The 20,378-nt window shown below is 43.9% G+C and overlaps 1 protein-coding gene across 1 annotated transcript in view; it reads right to left on the reverse strand.

Annotated features, from left to right (window-relative positions):
• Positions 1-20,378, reverse strand: part of EMC3 (ER membrane protein complex subunit 3) — a 38,604-nt gene that overhangs the window by 8,421 nt on the left and 9,805 nt on the right. The window contains exons 5-8 of the mRNA XM_024211341.1: positions 19,465-19,569; positions 13,561-13,642; positions 13,296-13,375; positions 10,025-10,107 (exon numbers count right to left, since the gene is read on the reverse strand). Of these exons, the coding sequence (XP_024067109.1) occupies positions 10,025-10,107; positions 13,296-13,375; positions 13,561-13,642; positions 19,465-19,569 (350 nt within the window). The remainder of the gene's footprint in view (positions 1-10,024; positions 10,108-13,295; positions 13,376-13,560; positions 13,643-19,464; positions 19,570-20,378) is intronic.

Raw genomic sequence — 20,378 nt, forward strand, 5'->3', positions numbered from 1 at the left:
CGTGTCTTGCTCACAACACACCTGTTAATACATCCCAGAATCATGTTCCTCTCGTTAACTCCCGTTTCCCCCCAAGCACATGCGGGATGGGGAGGAATCCCTAACAACTTGGAAACAAACACGTATGAGGCCCTGAAGGTTGCCTTTGCCCGGGAATTCAATCTCTCCAATTGTTGGATATGTTCCCAAATCCCTCACCATTCGGCAGGGCTACCCTGGAGAGCCATTCCCCAAAATTGGTCAGACACCTGTCAGCTCTGGCTGGCGTGGAACTCTTCTAAGCTTGGGGACGAAGTGGTAAAACAAAACTGCACCATAGAAGCCCCCTTTAGCCTGCTAGGAAATGACAACTGGAGGCCATTTAGTAATGCTACCACCATTCCACAAGCCATTAAATTAGCCTCATCCCGTGGGCCTGTTATGTTACCAAAAATTTAAGCAAAACAACACCGGCACCCTTTCCTGGTGGTTTGCCGGCAACAGTACCTGCCAATACTACCTGTCCCCTGATGCTAACACCAGTATGCCCCTGTATAACGCCACAGGTCACCGGGTGGGCGACGTGCCCCGAACCTTTTCACGATACACGGCAAGCCTAAGTAAAAGCGGCAACAATTCCATGTTAGGAAATGGCCGAATGTATTATATATGTGGCCACAGCGCCTATAAGACACTGCCCAACCGCTGGTATGGTAGCTGTTACCTAGGGTTTCTGGCCCCTCCTCTGCGAGTTCTCCCCCAGGCCCCAAGTGGCCGTCCCCGACGATGCCGGTCTCTATATGCCACCCCTGAACCTATTAGCGAAGGAGATCGACTTGGTATGATTCTCCTCCTGTCCTATGGCATGGGACGACTGGCCCAGCTCTATAAAAGGCTCTCTGTATTCCTTACCCAGTTTGCCAATGACACCCTGGCCATAGAAAAAGGCATAAGCTCTGAGCTGTACCAGCTTCGATTGCTGGCTCTGCAAAATCGCCAGGCCCTGGATTATGTCCTGGCCTCCCAGGGCGGAGCATGTGCCCTTATCGGTAATGAATGCTGCACATACGTCCCAAATAACGCAGAGGACATTAACAAGCACATCCTGTCCTCTGAACAGGCCTTCAATTAGTGGAAGGCCCAGGAACAGGAACCCACTCTATTTGATACCCTCTGAAGCTGGCTCCCTAGTCTAGGGGGCTTGGGAGGTGGTCTTGTCCGCCCCCTGCTTACTGGTCTTGTACTTCGTTTCCTCACCCTAGCTCTCTTCTCATGCTTGAAATGTTTAATGGTTAAAGTATGTACCACCTCTAGAAGTCAAGACACCTCCTTTTTCCCTTTAATCAATGATCCTAAGACCATGGCCTTAAATCACATTTTGTCCTCAAATTATGAGAAAACTCAAGCCGGTGCCTTTTGAGTGTTCTCAAAGGAGGGAGTTGTTGGTGTCACTAGGCATCACCCTAGGTAACTCGGGGGTGGAAGACCACGAGCGTCAATGAAGCCCCCCCGCACTAGGCCAAAGTGAACCAAAGCCCCTGCATGTTAAACTTTACTAACCTCACAGGCCAGCAGCTGGGAAGCGGTAGTGATAAGGGAAACCTACATGCTTCTAGCTGAAGGACAAGATTACTTGCAGAAGGGAACATAGCGAACAAGCTACGCAGCCAAGTCGTTTAATGTAACTACTGCAGGGGGAGGAAGGGGGGAGGTAGGGAAGGGAAAAAAAGAATAAAAAGGGAAAACTGCTTGTCTCAGTGTGCTTGATTTGAGACATGCTGGTCTCCTAGTGCCTATTCAGAGCTCTCGAATAAACTTTGTCTGCTTCTCCTCCCTGGTGTGTTCACTGGCAATGAACCCCGCTGTTGCCCCCTCGGGCCCTCTGTGCCGGCAACAGGCCCTTGGTGATATTGGACAGAGTAATACGGAGGGAGGCTTAGCGTCTCTCCCTCCAGCCCAGGGAGATGAACATAGTAAGCCCCGGTGCTGGCATGGGCAATGTAAAATCTCAAGTAATTAAAAAATCTTAAGAAGTGTACTAACGGATTGTAACAACATATTTAGGAAACAGAAGGGTACAACTGCAGACTCGGGAGTTCTGCAGTCATGGGCGATGGCATCAATGAGGGGTTCAGGGCTGGACGTACGGGCATTCGGGAGCGCGGACACGATAGTCCGGCTGCCCGGTCAGCTGGCATCACGGGAGGTTGGTGGACCTGATGCCTGAGCCACGGGAGAGGCAGCAAAGAGGGACGGGATCCTGCTGTCTCTTTCCAAGGGGGGTGAGGACCTCTCCCGGTTGGAGAGGGCTCTCATCAAGGTGGGATATAATCCCTGGGGTTCCGTAGCGGAGCTTCCGAAAAGAGTGCAGACTTGGTAGGACTTGTTAGACCTGTATGCCAAGTATAAAAAGTAGAAGGGTAAAAACCTAGGGGCAGCTGTAGGATTAATCTGGACTGCAGCAGCCATGTGGTATCAAATGTTGTTGGGACAGAAAGAGGAGTTGGGGAGAAGGAAAACGGTGTGTACCCAACAGTTGGTGGAAATTGAGCAACTGAAAGCGCAAATCACTAACCAGGCAGCAATCCAGGACTATGCCCAGGACAAGTTGCAAGCCTTGAGACAGGACTTCCAGGCGGAAAAGGCGGAACACACCCACCTGGAAGCACTGGCTAAGCAAGTACCGGTCCTTCAGGGACTCGCTAAAGATTTGACCATTCGTGCCCAGCATACACCGCAACGGCAGCGTGCTCGCCATGAAAAGGAAATTGAGCAGTTAAAATGTCAGTTGACCATGCGTTCGGTCCAGGTGGCCAGTCTCACAGGGGATGAATTGGGTGACCCTTGTGAGGGCTGGCTTTGATCTCTCCCTTTGTGAGGATCCTCAATTTGGGGCGGAACTTTGAAATTGGAAAACGGGTTAAAAGCCCTAAGGGCATAGAGGCAGGAGTAAAAAAAAAAAAAAAAAAAAAAAAAAGTAAGTGCAAACATGGGAAATTTAATCCCTAAAACAGTACTTATAGTAAAATCTAAGTTAATTAAGATGTAATTTTTAAAAATAAGCAAGTAATTAAAAATAAAAGTAAAAAATTAACTGCAAAAGCTAAAAAAATTTTAATCAATTATAAATTTTTTTAAAAAAATTCTTAATTTCTTTGCAGCTATTCTAAAAAAAAAAAAAAAGGGGGGGGGGGCTCTTTAAACAATCCAGGCAAAAAAACTCTGTCCAATTAAAATCATTTGACTATGGACAACTTAGTCAAATTTATTTAAAAAACCTAAGGGGGTTCTATTGGAACTTAACTGCTCCAAATGTATTTTAAAAAAAAAATCTATATACAGCTATGTAAAAACAAAGCAGTATATAAAAAAAGGGCATTTTCCCCAGGACATATATGGTATAAATTATAAAAAAAAAAATAAAAAAAATGCAAACCTACCATGCTACTGAATTAAAATCCTATAAGGGCTCCAAAGGGATCCACAATAGGTTGTGTTTTCCTTTTCAAATCACTGTGTTTTAAAAGCAAAAAAGTTAAAAATTAAAAGTAATCAAAACTCTGGTAAAAGTTAATTATGTACCTTTTAAAACACAGTCTCTTGCTTAAATCCAAAAGGAAGCCAAAAAGCATCTGTGTCAATGCAAATTACCTACCTAATAAAGGCAAAAGCCATTAAAACCTGGCCTGCCTACAAAACAAACACAGAAAAATACAGGGGTAATTCCTCTGTTTTGCTGGCAATCAGCAAGGGTATTTATATATATAAAAAAATATTTTAAGCAATAATCTGCCACCCCCAAAGGGGTAGAAACATGTTCTTTTTGTCTTTCAAAAAATCAGAAAAAGCTAATACCAGCTAAAAAGCAACCCAAAATACCATAAATCTACTGTCACAATAGAAATTGTGTTTTGTGTTCTATGTTTTGTCTTGTGTTGTTTGTTGTGTTGCTAACACTGTTGTGTACTAAATGCTGCAAAAAAACATCCTCCGGCAGCAAACAACATATTAAAAAAAATTGGTTTTAAAGCAAAAATTATACATACTATAAACTAAAGGTAATTAAAAATAAATTAAGCTCTCTATCCCAGCTACAAAACAGCTTAATACAAAAACAAATTGGAAAAAGGGGGCCACTCCCTGGAATCAAAATGAATAGAACCCTATGCCATAATGGACCGCCTCAGCCCACTGGTAGACCATAGTAAAAACAATAAAAAATTAAAATCGGTACATGTTTCACAGATTAAATCTTTTCCATAATTCATAATGTCTTGAATTTTTTACAGAAAAGAACTCCTGGAATTCAAAACATAAAACGCTGCTCAACCGCTACTACCTCCAAACCCATAAAACCTCAGTATAAGGATATTTTGGGGAAGATATTTTGGGGAAGCCCACTGCCATCTCTCCCGTGGCCAAAAATAATTCCTCTACCACATCCTTTTAGTCATCCAATGACGTGGGGTAATCTTTGGAAATGATTAACTCTGGATGTTCAGTGGGTGGGTCTGTACTCCATTGTGAATTGCATCCCCCCGATAGTGTACCAGCTTCAGCTACCAGGCAAACTAAAATGGGCGCATGCTAATCAGCTCAAAATATATGTTTCTCCCTAGGTTTCTGGTCATGGCGTGGTGGGCCTTGGTTGTGGACCAACCACCTGCCTGGACCATCCAGTTTCCAGCTATCCATGGAATTATCTAAATAATTACAATTATAAAAAAAAAAAAAAAGGCTCTCCATGGTTCAAAGCCACCGATGGGGTTTGAGCCACAGTGTGGCGCAAGGCTGGAGGGGAGGTGCCTGGAGGCAGTGCATAGTTCGAATAGACACAAAAGGGCCACAGCAAAATACCTGGTGGGTGGCCCCGGACCTCCCTGGTTCCTCATGTGGTGGCCTGGAGCGGAATGGGAGGCCCTTTGGCAAGCAATAGCAGGCCCTGATCCCTGGATGCAACATTGTTGTTGCGACCTCTTAAACCAGGCAAACAACATCCATAACAAAAGCCAGGAAGGGCGGGAGCAAAACTAATAATGTACAAAATTAATCCTCTATGCCTCAGTTTCCCCAATAGAAACATTTACAATGTTCTTTTTCTTCTTTTGCTTTGTAAACAGGACCAGGCAGTAATAGCGAGAGCCCAGGGACACATCTCTATGGAAATCCTCGGGTGTCCGATGTTTTTGTCCTCCTTTGTTAATTTGACCACTGTTCAGAATTGGCCATTGTAAAAAAAAAAAAAGGTCAATTATCCATTGGCGGCGGCGGGGGGGAGGGAATTGTGACTTTACATCCTGGGAAAGTGGCATCACGTATTATCTGGGATTGGGTGGTCCATCACGATGTGTGGGAGGTGGCTCCCCCCTCCCCAAGGACACGGCTAAGCGGTATGTGCTGACTACATCTTCGGACTATCAGCACATATGGATTGCAGAGGGCAATATAAAGCACCCTCAAACAATGTATAAAAAAAAGGCAATGCCAGGCCGCTTTTATAAGGTGGGTCAACACACCTGCTGGGAAGGGGAGGCATTGGGATACGCCCCCACTAAAGCCCATATGTTTACCAATACCTCTACGTGTGTTTAAAGGACCACCTACCCCAGGGTGCCCTTTAATTTGCTGTTACGCTCTCAGGCATAAAATTGTTCGGTGTATAGGCCTACAGTTATGCAAAATAGTATTAACGTTTCTAATTATATTGTGTTTAATTTTTTATGGATCACGCCCAATGTTCTCCTTCCAGTAATGCACACCCGGGAACAACCGTGTTCCAGACAGATGCCTCCTCCTTCACGGTGTTACAACACACATTTAACCTGGAGAAAGCTGCCTTTGCCACTGCCATTCGAGTGGGGCATCTATGCCAACAGGAGAATGTGTTATGCTATGTTACTAATGAAGCCAAAAGTCATTATTAGCTGGTGTATGCAATTGTTGCTCTCCTAACAATTTTGTGCATGCTGTATTGCTGTTTATGTAGGAGACCAACAGTACCCCTTGCCACCGTATCAGAGAGAGGATGGAAACCTAAGTGGTGACCCCTCCCAACAAAATGTTGATTCGGGGCCAAGGGGAGGACTGTCACACCGCAATGGCCCCCTCCCTCAAAGGGTCTCCCTGGGAAAGGCAAATCGGCATTGTATATTGCTAACGCTGTTGCAAGCATCGCAGGGCATTTTGGGGAGGGTCAAAGGTGTAAGTGTGGAATAAAAATTTCCTTTGCAGGGTACAAGAGGCCAAGAGGGGGAAAAAAAAAGCGAGCAAAGAACGGGTTAACTCAACACTCTAGCTAGCTAGCTCAGTCCAACAATAAGATGCTACGCTGGCCCCAGTCCAAGGTCACGGTGCTAGACAAGAAATCTGCAGCTGCGTTTATCTCCCATTCAGCCACAAAAAGCCATAAAAAAAAAAGTACACTAAACCAGGGCTGCAAAAATAAAAAACACAGGCAAAACAACAAGGGGGGGGGGGAGGTAGCAGAGCTGCTCATCCCTGAAGCTGGTATGTTTTGGAAAATGAAGGAGACCACAGAAAGCCGGTTTAGACTGGTACAAAAAGCACCAAAAACAAAAGTCGCAGAACAAAACACCCCAAAAAACACCCTGGACTTAAAAACCCTTCTGAGAGCTGTGAACCCTGACAACCTGGGCCCAGAACAAGAACTCCCATCCACCCCTCCCCCTCTTCTTACGTTACACCCAGGCTTGGCCAGCCTCAGTTCATGCGTGTGTAAGCATGAAAGTGGGTTAGGGCTTGGGGCACTAACGCTTTCTTCCCTCCTCTAAGTGACGTGGGGAACACTCCAGCACTCTCCACTGTTATTTTATTATTTTATTAATAAAGCTTTAAAACTTAGACACTTTGTATGTTTCATCATCTCCTCCCCAAACAATCCTGCGGCCTCAGCCTAATCACCTGCCTCAGGCAGATTGGTAACAAAAATCTGTCACAATATCACCCATAGCTGGTCTGGGAATAAGCCTTGAGTTCCTTTTTCTGACTCCTAGATTAAGCTCAATTTGAGACAGGTTGTCTATGAAGTATGAGATTACCAGGCAGTGTGGAGCAGGGGTGTTCTGGGGATCGCTCATCAGTAAGCAGTGGCTAGACATTGGCTGTGGTTTGACTGGTCCCTCCACAGGTTGGGCCTGTGGCTTGAATGGTGTCTTTCATCAAGGAGCTCAGGAAACTCACTGAATTAAAGCAGTTTCAGGGGCAGACCATCAGCCTGACTCCCTTCACACGCAGCAGCGTGGTAATGCTCTGGCCATGGTTTGTGGGAAGTGGTGGGACCAGGCTAGTGGTGGTGGGGGGAGGAGGAGGCAGTTACTACACCCATTACATTTCCATTAACCAGAAAGGGAAGTCATAGGAGTGTCCCGGTGTGTGAGTGGGTACAGAGATTGCTTGGGAGAATCGTGGCAGTCATAGTTCTGTCAGGTGCAGGCAGACAAGATAGTTCTTGACATTGCAGGCCAATGCCCCAAGTACCAGTAATTGTGTCATAAAGCAGGCAGAGGTTGAGTAGCTTTTCCAGGGACCTCTCTGATTCCCTGGGTTCAGGCTTCCAGTATTTATGCTTTCCTTCTCTGCCTCGGTCTTTCACAAGGCAAGATGAAGCACGTATGACACATAAATACCTCACTAATGATCTGGAGGATGGTGTGGACTGCACCCTCACCAAGTTTGCAGATGACACTAAACTGAGAGGAGTGGTAGATACGCTGGAGGGTAGGGACAGGATACAGAGGGACCGAGACAAATTAGAGGATTGGGCCAAAAGAAATCTGATGAGGTTCAACAAAGAGTCCTGCACTTTGGACGGAAGAATCCTATTCACTGCTACAGACTAGGGACCGAGTGGCTAGGAAGCAGTTCTGCAGAAAAGGATCTAGGGGTTACAGTGGACGAGAAGTTGGATATGAGTCAACAGTGTGCCCTTGTTGCCAGGAAGGCTAATGGCATTTTGGGCTGTATGAGTAGGGGCATTGCCAGTAGAGCGAGGGACGTGATCATTCCCCTCTATTCGGCATTGATGAGGCCTCATCTGGAGTACTGTGTCCAGTTTTGGGCCCCACACTACAAGAAGGATGTGGAAAAATTGGAAAGAGTCCAGCGGAGGGCAACAAAAATGATTAGGGGGCTGGAGCACATGACTTATGAGGGAAGGCTGAGGGAACCGGGATTGTTTAGTCTGCAGAAGAGAAGAATGAGGGGGGGGATTTGATAGCTGCTTTCAACTATCTGAAAGGGGGTTCCAAAGAGGATGGATCTAGACTGTTCTCAGTGGTACCAGATGACAGAACAAGGAGTAATAGTCTCAAGTTGCAGTGGGGGAGGTTTAGGTTGGATATTAGGAAAAACTTTTTCACTAGGAGGGTGGTGAAGCACTGGAATGGGTTACCTAGGGAAGTGGTGTAATCTCCTTCCTTAGAGGTTTTTAAGGTCAGACTTGATGAAGCCCTGGCTGGGATGATTTAGTTGGGGATTGGTCCTGCTTTGAGCAGGGGGTTGGGACTAGATGACCTCCTGAGGTCCCTTCCAACCCTGATATTCTATGATTCTATGATTCTCTTAGGCTCAAGTTCTATTAATCTAATGCTCAGGCTTGAGAATTTTCTGTTCCTGTCAGTCATGCCCAATCTTTTCTTCTTGAGTGACGGATAAGCCTCACACATAGAGCTTCCCTACCTTTAACAATCGGCATCACAGGACAGCTCTCTGGGTTTCCAGATGATGCTGTCAGGTGCTGATGAAATCCTACAAGACTTTTACAGAGAGAGCTTGGAATGATCCATCTAGGAGTCCAGCTAACCTTGATCTTCCCTGAAAGTTCACCTGGCTGTTGTTTCAGTCTGTTATCTTTGCTCATCAGCAAGTAAGTTTTTCAATTCAGGAAGAGTCTCGGGCACTTTACCTCTCCAGTGCTGGCTTCACTAGCTTTGTTGGATTTAAATTTGAGCGTCACTAAACTCAGAACTTCTGAGTGCTCTTTATGCTTTCTGTCCTTGAGCTACCTTCCTGATTGTGCTCTCCTCTGCCAGGCAGATAAGGATACTCCAACCTTTGATAACTCATTCCCCTGACCACTTTGGTGGCTTTTCATAAAGATGAGGTTGTGCTTTCGCCTCAGCCAAAATTTTTGCCAAAAGGGGAGCAGATTTTCATCTGAGCTAGACCCCTCTGCTGATTTTTTCCCCCAAGCTTCATCACAGACCTGCTCCTTGAGTTGGGCTTGTGTTCAGCTTCACAATGACCCAACCACCTCTTTTGTGAAGTCATCCAGGTTATTTGCTGCACTTGGAGGAAGGTCCAAAGAGGAAAATAAATGAAGAGCTTATCCAAATGGATCCTCTCTTGTATTCAGACAGGCCTGTAAATATCTAGGTTTACTTCAGATGACCAGAAAGCCCATTCCACTAACACTATGGAAGCTTCTATTTTCTATGTTAGTCATATGCCAGCTCAGATTTGTGGAAAAAGTGTTTGGATATCATTATGCAGAACTACTCTCTCAATGCCAAGGCATAATGGGCCACTTTGAAAGTGCTGTTCTGTAGCTTGGAGTGCCAATGAAGAGGAGCATTTCCTCCTGAGGTGGATTCTTCTGCTCTGTTAATCTCCAAGAACAGGGAAAATGTGGAGGCTATTTCATGAGATAGCTAGGCTACTTATCTATAACAGGAGTTAGCAGAAAACACCTCTACCCCGATATAATGTGACCCGATATAACACGAATTCGGATATAACACGGTAAAGCAGTGCTCCGGGGGGACGGGGCTGCGCACTCTTGCGGATCAAAGCAAGTTTGATATAACGCGGTTTCACCTATAATGCGGTAAGATTTTTTGGCTCCCGAGGACAGTGTTATGAAGAGGTGTATTACCTTCATAGATCTCCATTCATCCTCTTTCCTCACTCCTTCAGAGGACCTGTGTTTTCCAGGCAGTGACTAAGGGAAGAGGGGCTACATGCAGTACACAGGTTTGTAAGAGTACAGCACACAAAAGTGAAGTTGGAAATTTAAACAATACTGTACCTTAAAGGCTTTGTTAGTATCTGCGGGCATAGCCATTGCTGCTCCTGTCATCTGTTCCTGCATCACCCTAGATTGGTCTGCAGCTGCAACAGAGAGAAACAAGAGTGGATATTTACTTACTCCACATGGACAGAGAGCTCTTGAAAGCACTGTACCACCAGAGAAGAAGTTCTGGATCTGAACTGTAGACTAGAGAGTTGCAGGCACCTACCCACCATGATCATGCTATGCTGACTCTGCAGGATGAAAGTAATGTATGCTCATGAGGCAGAGTGGAAAGGAACATTTTTCATCTGCTAATTCCTTCCTGAGTCATGCTGAGCACCAGTGCAGGTGTGTGGGTAACTTTCCTCCATGTGCAAGTTTACATTTTGTCCCCTTGCTGACAGACCCTACCTTCTCCAACTTAATGGCTTCCACAGATACAAACACCCAACCTCAGACTCTCCACCAGTGCAAGAACTTTTTAGCATTCCCACTGACTATTTGACTAGGCAAAAGGCAAAGTGGCACAGCTACACAGATCTTCAAACTGAAAACATTCCATGGAAACTTATGCTAAAATGGCTAATGGCCAGAAACCATGAAGGAAAAACAAAACTCAGCTTGAACAGGTGAACTGCCCATAGTGAAAGGTTTCAGTAACCTTCTGCCCAGAGGATGCTCCTACTGAGCCTGCAATGTCCAGAGAAGCTGTGGGGAGAATGCTATTACCCCCTTTGGTGGTGGGTTCTGCCCAGCTTTCCCACTAAAGCATCACTTTTCTTGGTGTAAAAACCTGCAGTGACTTAAGTGGAGTGAACCTTGATAAATGCAAGGTAGGGAATCTCTGCTAGCCTGCACTTGTAGAAGTTTATAAACCAGATCCAGCTGCATGGCCCTGTTTGTGTCACTCAAATAATAAAAAGCCGGTTGTGCTTGGCCCAGTGGAATAGTAGTAGTTTCATTTTGGGAAGAACTCTGCTCTTACTACCTCCTTGGTAAGTGATGTGGGTTACCAGCTGTGGTTTGGTTTTTTTGGGTGACCATTGACCAGCAGCTTGAAGGCCATTTGTACTTCTCTTAATTCCAGGAGACTGTAATCAAACTTCCTTTAGAAGCTCAATTACATGAATGGAAACATTTTCTAGGCTACATGATACCAATCTGATGGGCTGGAGAGTCTGGGATTTTATGACTACATTCCTTTGAGCATTGTGCCCACGATGCCAACTGTGCAGTTTGCACTAGTAGTGGAGGAAACAGCATGTCCAGCTCAGAGAAATGAATTTTTGACTTCTGGTCAAATAGCTAATGGTATTCAGCGTGCAGTTGCAAATATGGCACCAGATCTGGCAGACTTAGAAGATCCTTGGCTGAAAACTCCTGGTCTTATACTAGAAGAATCCAGTGATCTCATTTTAGAATTCTGTCCATGAAGAATTAAGCAAGAGCTCTCCTTGTGCTGAAGGACTACCAGGTGAGAGTCTGCTGTTGAGTTGGGCTGGAACAGCTCGTCTCATCTATTATCAGACTCAGGTTCTGGAAAAAAGATTTGCATATGTTGATTAAAGTAGGGTCTACTGTACAGCCTGAGGAAGGCCAGCTCCACTCACCCAGATATGGCAGAACACCACTAGCTTTTCTCCCTTAGAGCTGCAGCATCCACCATCTTCTTTGTGAAGGGTTTGGGGGCAGTTACCAGCCAGAATGGCAGAGGTCTGTACTGGAAGAACAGTCCTCTGGTGACTCTTGGGACCTGCTGATGACAGAGCTCTGGGGATCTCAAGGATTGATCTCTTTTGTGAAAGGGATGACTGGAAAGGCAGTTTAATTCTGTTTATTTTAACAGGGGATCTTCAGAGAAGAAAAACTGAGTTTTGTGGGCGTCTCTCTCTAGCTATCTAATCCCTCCTAGGGATGTAACTTCTAATGCAATGGAGGAAAACTGAACACAGCAACAAATGATCCATCCTGTGGCCACTAAGCCATGCTGTGGCCACTAAGCCATGCTGCCTGAGTCAGCTTGTAATGCTCATTCATAGTCCTTGGTGGGGACTTCACATCAGGGTTTCTCAACATGAGTCAATGATTTTTAAATAGGGAATGGGGAAGAGTCTTTTCTCAGAACCATCCTAAAGATGGACATGACAATCCCTAAAAGGGCAGAGCCATGGAGTCTCAGACTGATGACTACGGACTGCCAGGCTGAGCCAATTTACCCCCCTCTCCTTTGTCCCAGACTGAGGCCTGAAACAATGAACTCTTAGGACCTTGGCTGCATATTCTTCTGTAGTAGCACCCACCATCCTGACATTTGCAGCCACTATTGCAGTTAGTACAGCAGCCCCTGATGCTTTGATGTAAACTTCAGTTTATTTTCTGCTGTTCCTACCCTTCCAGTGGATCAGAGATTCTGACTTGGAGGCACAAGAGTGAACTGTAAAAGTTGTTGGGGAAAGCTCCAGGAGTTTTGGGGTTATTGCCTGGTGTTTTGGCATGAGTCTCAAACCCAATAGCTGCTTCCAGCTCTTCCTGTGAGGTGGCTGAGGCTTACTGAAGTGGACAGGGGCTGCAACTCCTGTGTTTCTCTCCTCTGTGAGCAGGGGCAGAGAGAACTTTTATATATGAGGAGCAAGATGTGAACTCCTAGTTTCCCAGCCAAGAAACTTTTGACAGCAACCAATTGTCCCTCTGCCCCGCATCTAGCTGCGAAGACTAGTTAAGTCTTTGCACTTTTCTTTAAAGCCAAAAATCCAAGCAGATTAGAGCGATTTCTCCCCACCTGTTTGAGGCTAATGAAGGAAAAAGGAATGAACTACATCCACCCTAATTGAATTGGCCTCGTTAGCACTGACCCCCCACTTGGTAAGGCAACTCCCATTTTTTCATGTGCTGTATATTTATACCTGCTTACTGTATTTTCCACTCCATGCATCTGATGTAGTGGGTTATATCCCAAGAAAGCTTATGCCCAAATAAATTTTTTAGTCTATAAGGTGCCACAAGGACTCCTCGTTGTTTTTACTGATACAGACTAACACAGCTACTCCTCTGAAACCTGGAACTATGGAAGGTTATTAACAGTCAGTGAATGGGCAATGGAATAGACTTCCAAGGCTAGCCATAGTGTCATCCATGCAGCAAGGACAGTGGTAGGACTGAGTAACATAAGGGTCTAACAGGACAACTCATGACTTTCCTGGTCCTGCTGGGAGTCTAGTATTCACTCCGATGAACTCTCCAACACAAGCAGAAACCAGTTAATTAAATAGAAACAATAGGGTCTTACCATTATCTTGACCCAGGATGAGCGTGTAAATGCTTCTAAGTCCAAACACATTCAGGAAGTACCATGAAGCAGAACTCACCCTGACAAACCAAAACAAAAAGATTAGATTTCAGCTCAATGAGTGCCTGAATGAAGGATGCTTATTTTCTAATCTCACTTCAGGCATGCTTGTACAGGCAGAGGCACTCATTCATTCTAAGCTTTTCATAAAAACGTTCCACCATCCCCAGCCTGTGATGTATTGATTAAAAAACAGAGCTCTTACCAGGATGCATCCAAAGTGAGCAGCTCAATTCCCTGCTGCAGCATTGGTTTAAAGCGCAGCGTCAGGGGAAATGGTACCTTTGCTGTAAGGAAGGTAAACAAGACCATCTCATAAACAATGGTAAGCAACTGCAGAGCTGTTCCACAACCAGCTGTTTAGCTAAAAAATGTTAATACATACAAAGAGGATGTATACAAAACTCACTTATTTTTTAACTCCCAGTAAAAGTCTAATTTTAAAGGTTTTTTGAAAATAAACCAAATCATCACCGCTATTAACACATCCACGATGGACAAGAATCATCTCACAAATGGCAGGAGTAAAACGAATCCCAAACTGAAGGAAAGTACATATGTTTGGAACCCACTGCAATAGTTACTTAGTGTGACTTGACTCCCGTACATGTGTGGAAGGAAACCTACTCTGCCAACTTCAAATCTAGGCAATAAAAAAAGTTCCAAGCAGTTTCTGGTGCTACGCCTGCTCTCAACTGCACCTACCAATGTCTATATTTCACAGTCACATTTTGTTATTTTAAAAAAGTGAACGAGCCATTGCATCAAATGGAGTGCAACTCTGCCACAAATACTAAGTATCTCCCATTCCCTGCTAGATGTTAGTGGATGTCTGCTTAATCACAATTGTGCCAGTAGGCAGGGTGGATTTGATTTAAATCAGGAAGAGTCGATTTAATCATGGATTTCTACATAAAAGTGCATTCTTGTTGGTTGTTATAACCTTAATACATATTCTTCACAACTCAGAGATAGATATAGGTTTCATTTTAAGAAGGTACACACTATACACTATAGTTTTACAGCTATATCAAAAAATGAATGATTGTTTGGTTATTTCATTTACCCAAGGTAATTGAAGCAGATATTTATGAAGTCACTGGGAGGCTGTAGTGGGGCAGCTCCCCCACTCCAGCGGAAAAAGGGTTAAAGTCAGCCCTGGGAGAAGGTTGTGGCTGAGAGCTGCTAAGCTGGGCTGATTGGGGAAGCGGCTGCAGCTGGGCCACGCCCCAATCAGGCCACAGCTGGCCTGTATAAAAAGGCGGTGAGCCAGAGGCCCAAGAGAAGTCTTTCTTCAGGCTGGGAGAAAGCAGGGCCTGGCTGTCTGCAGAAAGGGTACTGGGAGTGAAGCAGGGCTGGGGAAAGGCCAGAGGAGCAGGGGAGCTCCAGGCTGGCAACTCCCCAGGCTGCAGGGCCTGGTCCTAGGCCCACAGAGGTACTGGGTGGTAGAGGAAGGCAGCTGGTCCAAACCCCCCTTGCCTATGATGAGTGGCTTTTATACTGCAGTCTGCCCCAGTGAGCAGGGGCTAGATGGTGACTGGCAGTAGCCCACGACTGAGGCAAGGTGGAGGTAGAGGGTGGGGGTTCCCCAGGGTGGGGAGACCCGTAGAGACTAGTAGGGGTATTGCCAGGGGGCAGCCCCTGGGTAAAAGGGCACCGGGGTCCGGGAGGGACACAGGGCCAGCTACAAGCGGGACACCGGCCCTACAGAGGGCGCTCTGAGGCTGGAAAAGAGCTAATTCCCTGAGACGACCAGCAGGAGGCGCCGCAGAGGTGAGTTGTGCACCTTTACAGAGGTGAACTATCTCCAATTCAACAGGTTAATCATTAATATTTAGAGGATTTTCTTGCCATGCTGTATTAGGAGAACATCACAAGACAGATCTTTAAATTGTTTTATTTAACTAAAACAACAATGTTATGTATTCTGGATTTTTTTCTTCAACAGCAAACATAATATTTTAACAAAACATTCAAGTTTTTTAAAAATCAGTTTTTGTTTTAGTTAAAAACAGTTTTAACAAACATAGTTAAATGAAATATTTAAAAAAAAAAAACCCTGAAAATTAAATCGACTACGTCAGCCAGGTCAACATGAGAAACTTAAAATATTGGCTTCTGCAGCTAACTCAGTCGTCTTCACCTTCATTTTCCTGTTTGTTCATAATCTGGAAAAGAAAAACAAGCTTTCCTGCTTTTTCAGGTCCCAAATGATTTCTCAATTTGGAATGAATTAGTCAAAAAGAAGAAAATATTCTTCCTACACCAGCAGAAGATGCTACTGCTGTTAAAAGTGAGATTATCACTTCAACAGTCTGTGAATCCAGGTGCTTGAGTGACTTCCACCAGTTCACTGGTGTGACTTTAAAACACCATCATCAAACATATATTTCTTGAATGGCTCACCCTTAGCTCTGAAGTTTATTATAGTTGGCATTATGGAGGGACGATTGCTGGATGTCCATGTCATAGCCAACTCCTCTTCTTCAGCAGTTAAGGTTTGACTCTGGTACCGAGTATTGAGAATATTTGCAAGAAAATGAGCTGGAGATAGTGCTTGTCCCATTCGTTTTTTTTTAATGCTTGTAATTTAACTCTGTCATTGCCTATTTCTCTTTTTAAGATCTCACTCAGTTCCTTCCAAATTTCAACAGCATCGGCAATAAAACAGTTATTTCCCTGCATTTTGTTCAAGGCTACAGGAATAGGCTTCAGGATACTCAGCATGTGTTCAATATTTCTCTTAAGACCAATGTTGAGAACTTTGGCTGTGACAGTGCCATTTATTTTTTTTCACGATTTTGTTCACAAACTGTCATCGGATTAGGCCAGTTCTTGATATAGTACTCAAAACAGTCCACTACCGAGTTCCATAGCATGTCTTGTGGGAGAGTTAGCTTGGTTCCTCCCACTTTTTTCAGAGCAGCTGATGCAAATTGGTTGTTACGGAAGGAATTTGGAATTTCAACAACATTAGCCCTTATTTCTGGAACAATGAAATCTTTGGCTAGGAGGTGCATCAAATAAGCACTGCAACCATACATTATTAGCTTGGGATTCTCTTCTAAATTTCTTCTCATCTTGGATACATTTGGAGCATTGTCTGTGACCAAGCTGCGTACTAGACATTTGAATTTTTTTCACTGTTTGTTATAGCTTTTACTGCTACTTCTTGTAAGTATTCTGCTGTGTGCATTTCCTGATGTATCAATTGTTTCTGTAAGGAAGACATTCCGTTTTTCTGTTGTCACACAAGCACATACAACAGGATCATTCTGGACATTGCTCCACCCATCAAGACTCGGATTAACAATTTTACCCTCTAGACCTTTTGCACACTGCTCAATTTCTCTTTCATACACTTTATCCAGCAATTTGCCTGCGATATCTGCTTTGTTGGGTGGACTGTATCCTGGTCTTAATACCTAAACCATGTTAATGAAGTGTGGGTTCTCAATTATATGGAAAGGAGAGTTCGTTGCATAAACAAACCGGGCAATTTTTTTCATCAATTACCTCTTTTTGTAATCTGCTGGTTCTTATCACAAACTTATCTGTTTTTTTTCTGGATGATGGAGACTTTTTTCCGTTTTGCTACAGGTGATGTATGTCACAGAGCCACAGTATATGATGTGACTGAAACACTATCATTGGCAGATAACTCTGAAACTATAGAAAATGATGGTGATCTTGAAGGTGGATAGTCTTTCAGAATCCTGCATGTTGAGGATGGATTCTCCTAAACAAAATAAGTCAATGCAGTTATTTAATTATTACCATACTGCTCATTTAGTATTACTCATTGCATTCACTGACACTCGGTACTACTTTCTTCCTTTTACAATTTCACCTTGATCTTCCTATTTCAGCTATTTATTTATCACAACTGCATCTAAAATGATAGTAAAATCAGAGTAACAACTATATTTTTTGCTCAAACATGAGCGTTCAAGAACAGTCCAGAAGGAAGACAGGCAGTCCTTAAGAAAGAAGTATGAAATAAACTTTACCAACCTGAAGATCCTGCATGTTCAGACATGTTCCTTTCATCTTCATCCTTTCATCTTCTCATGATGTTTCGTTCGGGCAAGCAGGCCTTGCATTTCTTTGTTGAACGGTTTGCATTTTGCACGCATGCCTGTCTTACTCACAAGTAGAGGAACTTCATTAAAATATTCCCAACTGGGTCTCTCTTACAGCCTACTGCCATTATAAGTTTCCCTTCTAGTGAGAATGGTATGGTAGATCTCAAATCAATGAAGGCTACACTCAGAAAGACCTCAAGACTTCTGGAATATGCTGCTCAAACAGTTTCACCTTTGATTCTGTTGCTTGTCCCTCCCTTCTCACATTTATCTCCAGACTTCTTCTCCTTGTCCAGATCTATTTGGCCCCCAACAATCTTCTATTCATTGAACTTTTTGAAACTTTGCACTTTTATAGAGAGGTAAGGGATTGACTGTGTGTACACAAATTTGCAGAGGGACAATAGGGTTGAGGTCTTATTTCTCACCTCTATATTTTATTTATTTAAAAACATTTTTGCTGTTAACAAGCATATTATCTTTCGAGATGCAAATCCACAGTTTGAGAACTGCAAAACTAAGCATCTCTGATAGTGCTTAGTCTAGAAGATACCGAGTCCCATTGGGTAGATAGAAAGATTACCATAAATAATCTATACAGAAGCCCCTGGAACCCATAAGATTGAGTCCCTAAATCCATGAACTATTTGAACTCATTTACAAAACTTTTCTTAAATATTTTATTACATGAATATATTGTTTCATACTACAGAATTAGAATTTATAATCCCTATTCCATGATGAGATCTTTGAGCTATAATGTATCTTTAGATGCATTTTTGAGGAAAAAACCTTCTTTTTTTTTTTTTTTAAATCCACCCTGCCAGTAGGACAGACTGATGCAACATTATGAAACAAGCATTGTAAAAGTACCTTGGCACATTGCACAAACACTTCTTTATGCCTCTCTCCAATTTGTAAATGAAGACATGCTTTCCAGCTCTGACTACTCTGCTTTATGCCATCTGTATTTGGGGACGGGACACTTGGCCCTGAGAAGAGGGCTCTGGAGGGATTTCTCAGCTGGAAGGAGATAACATAAGAATGGCCATACTGGGTCAGACCAAAGGTCCACCTAGCCCAATATCCTGTCTTCTGACAATGGCCAATGCCAGGTGCTTCCGAGGGAATGAACAGAACAGGTAATCATCAAGTGATCCATCTCCTGTTGCCCATTCCCAGCTTCTGGCAAAACAGAGGCTAAGGACACCATCCCTGCCCATTCTGGCTAATAACCATTGATGGACCTATCCTCCATGAATTTATCTAGTTCTTTTTTGAATCCTTGGCCCTCACAACATCATCTGATTTCCACAGGTTGACTGAGTTGTGGGAAGAAAATTTCCTTTTGCTTGTTTTAAAACTGCTGCCTATTAATTTCATTTGGTGACCCCTAGTTCTTGTGTTATGAGAAGGAGTAAATAACACTTCCTTACTTTCTCCACACCAATCATGATTTCATAGAAGTCTATCATATTCCCCCCTTAGTCATCTCTTTTCCAAGCTGAAAAGTCCCAGTCTTATTCTCTCCTCATATGGAAGCTGTTCCATGCCCCTAATAATTTTTGTTGCCCTTTCCTGTACCTTTTCCAAGTGCAATATATCTTTTTTGAGATGGGACAACTGCATCTGCATGCAGTATTCAAGATGTGGGCATACCACTGTCTTATCTGTCCTTCTCTTAATGATTCCCAACATTCTCTTAGCTTTTCTGACTGCTGCTGCACATGGAGTGGATATTTTCAGAGAACTATCCAGGATGACTTCAAGATTTCTTTCTTGAGTGGTAACAGCTAATTTAGCATTATTTTATATGTGTAGTTATTGTTATTGAGGGTAGGTGTGGAGATTCTGCATTCCCTTTCCATTTGGTCAAGAGGGGAGAAATTTGCTGTGCCTCTTTAGAGCCAGGATCACACTCATTTCACTCCACTAGCTCAGCCCATGCTTAGACGAAGGTAGCAAGGCTCTGATGGGGCCTAATGCCTGCAGGCAACCATTGCATATTGCTCCATTACACTTACTTGTTACAAATCCCGAGAACGTCATGTTGATCCAACCGCCGATGAGGATCATGGGTAGAACATTGGTTACATTCCCTTTCATCATATCTGTCAGCATAGTAGGATCTATCAGGTACAGATTGAACACAGAACATTAAGCACTGATTACACGCTGCCTTCCCAGATGTTTTCTCACACCTACCTTTCTGACAGTTAAAAGAAAACAATGTAAGAGGTCACTTAGCTTGACTGAAAAAGTGGGTTGTATCAATGAGTGAAGGAGAGGTTAATCATGATGACAATACCCCCACCTAGGTCTTATATAGTGCTTTTCATAAGTAGATCTCAAAGCGCTTTACAAAGGAGGGCAATAGCACACAGTGTTAATAAAGTGGTGTCACAACATCTATGCAATCCATTACATTGACCTGAAATGGGGGCACACAGCAAGACCGAGTCCAGGGTTCTGAATTCACAGTACTGACAAGAATGCTGTCTCCTGCAAGCTTCTTAGGACAGAACTCTACCTGCATCTCAGCAGAGCTCAGAGGTTTCCTCTGAAAAATTTCAGCTTGGCTAGGAAGTTAGAAAGGCAAACTGTTTCCCCGCTGGGTGCTGGAGCCAACTTCTAGTTGACCCTAACCCCAGTTGACTTCAGGAGGGCTGCATGAGTGGCAGAACTGAATTTAGCTTTTTCCCTTCTGTTGCACCCACCTCCCCAAGCCTTGTGGACATTGGTGTTGAACTCTAGCCTGGGCTAAAGTCACAAACTGTCCCAAAAGGGAAAAGATGGCAAAAAGGCCACAACCGATAAGCATGTTATATAAAATTATTGTTGAAAGAAAGCAGAGACAAAGATGGTGAGAGCTGGGTTTGTCAGGACTAACGCCTTGTCTACACATGGAGTATAACAAAAGGTGTCAATGTAAACCAAT

This window comes from Terrapene carolina, unplaced genomic scaffold (genome assembly GCF_002925995.2).
Source record: "Terrapene carolina triunguis isolate 2854851 unplaced genomic scaffold, T_m_triunguis-2.0 Scaffold310, whole genome shotgun sequence".
NCBI lineage: Eukaryota > Metazoa > Chordata > Testudines > Emydidae > Terrapene > Terrapene triunguis.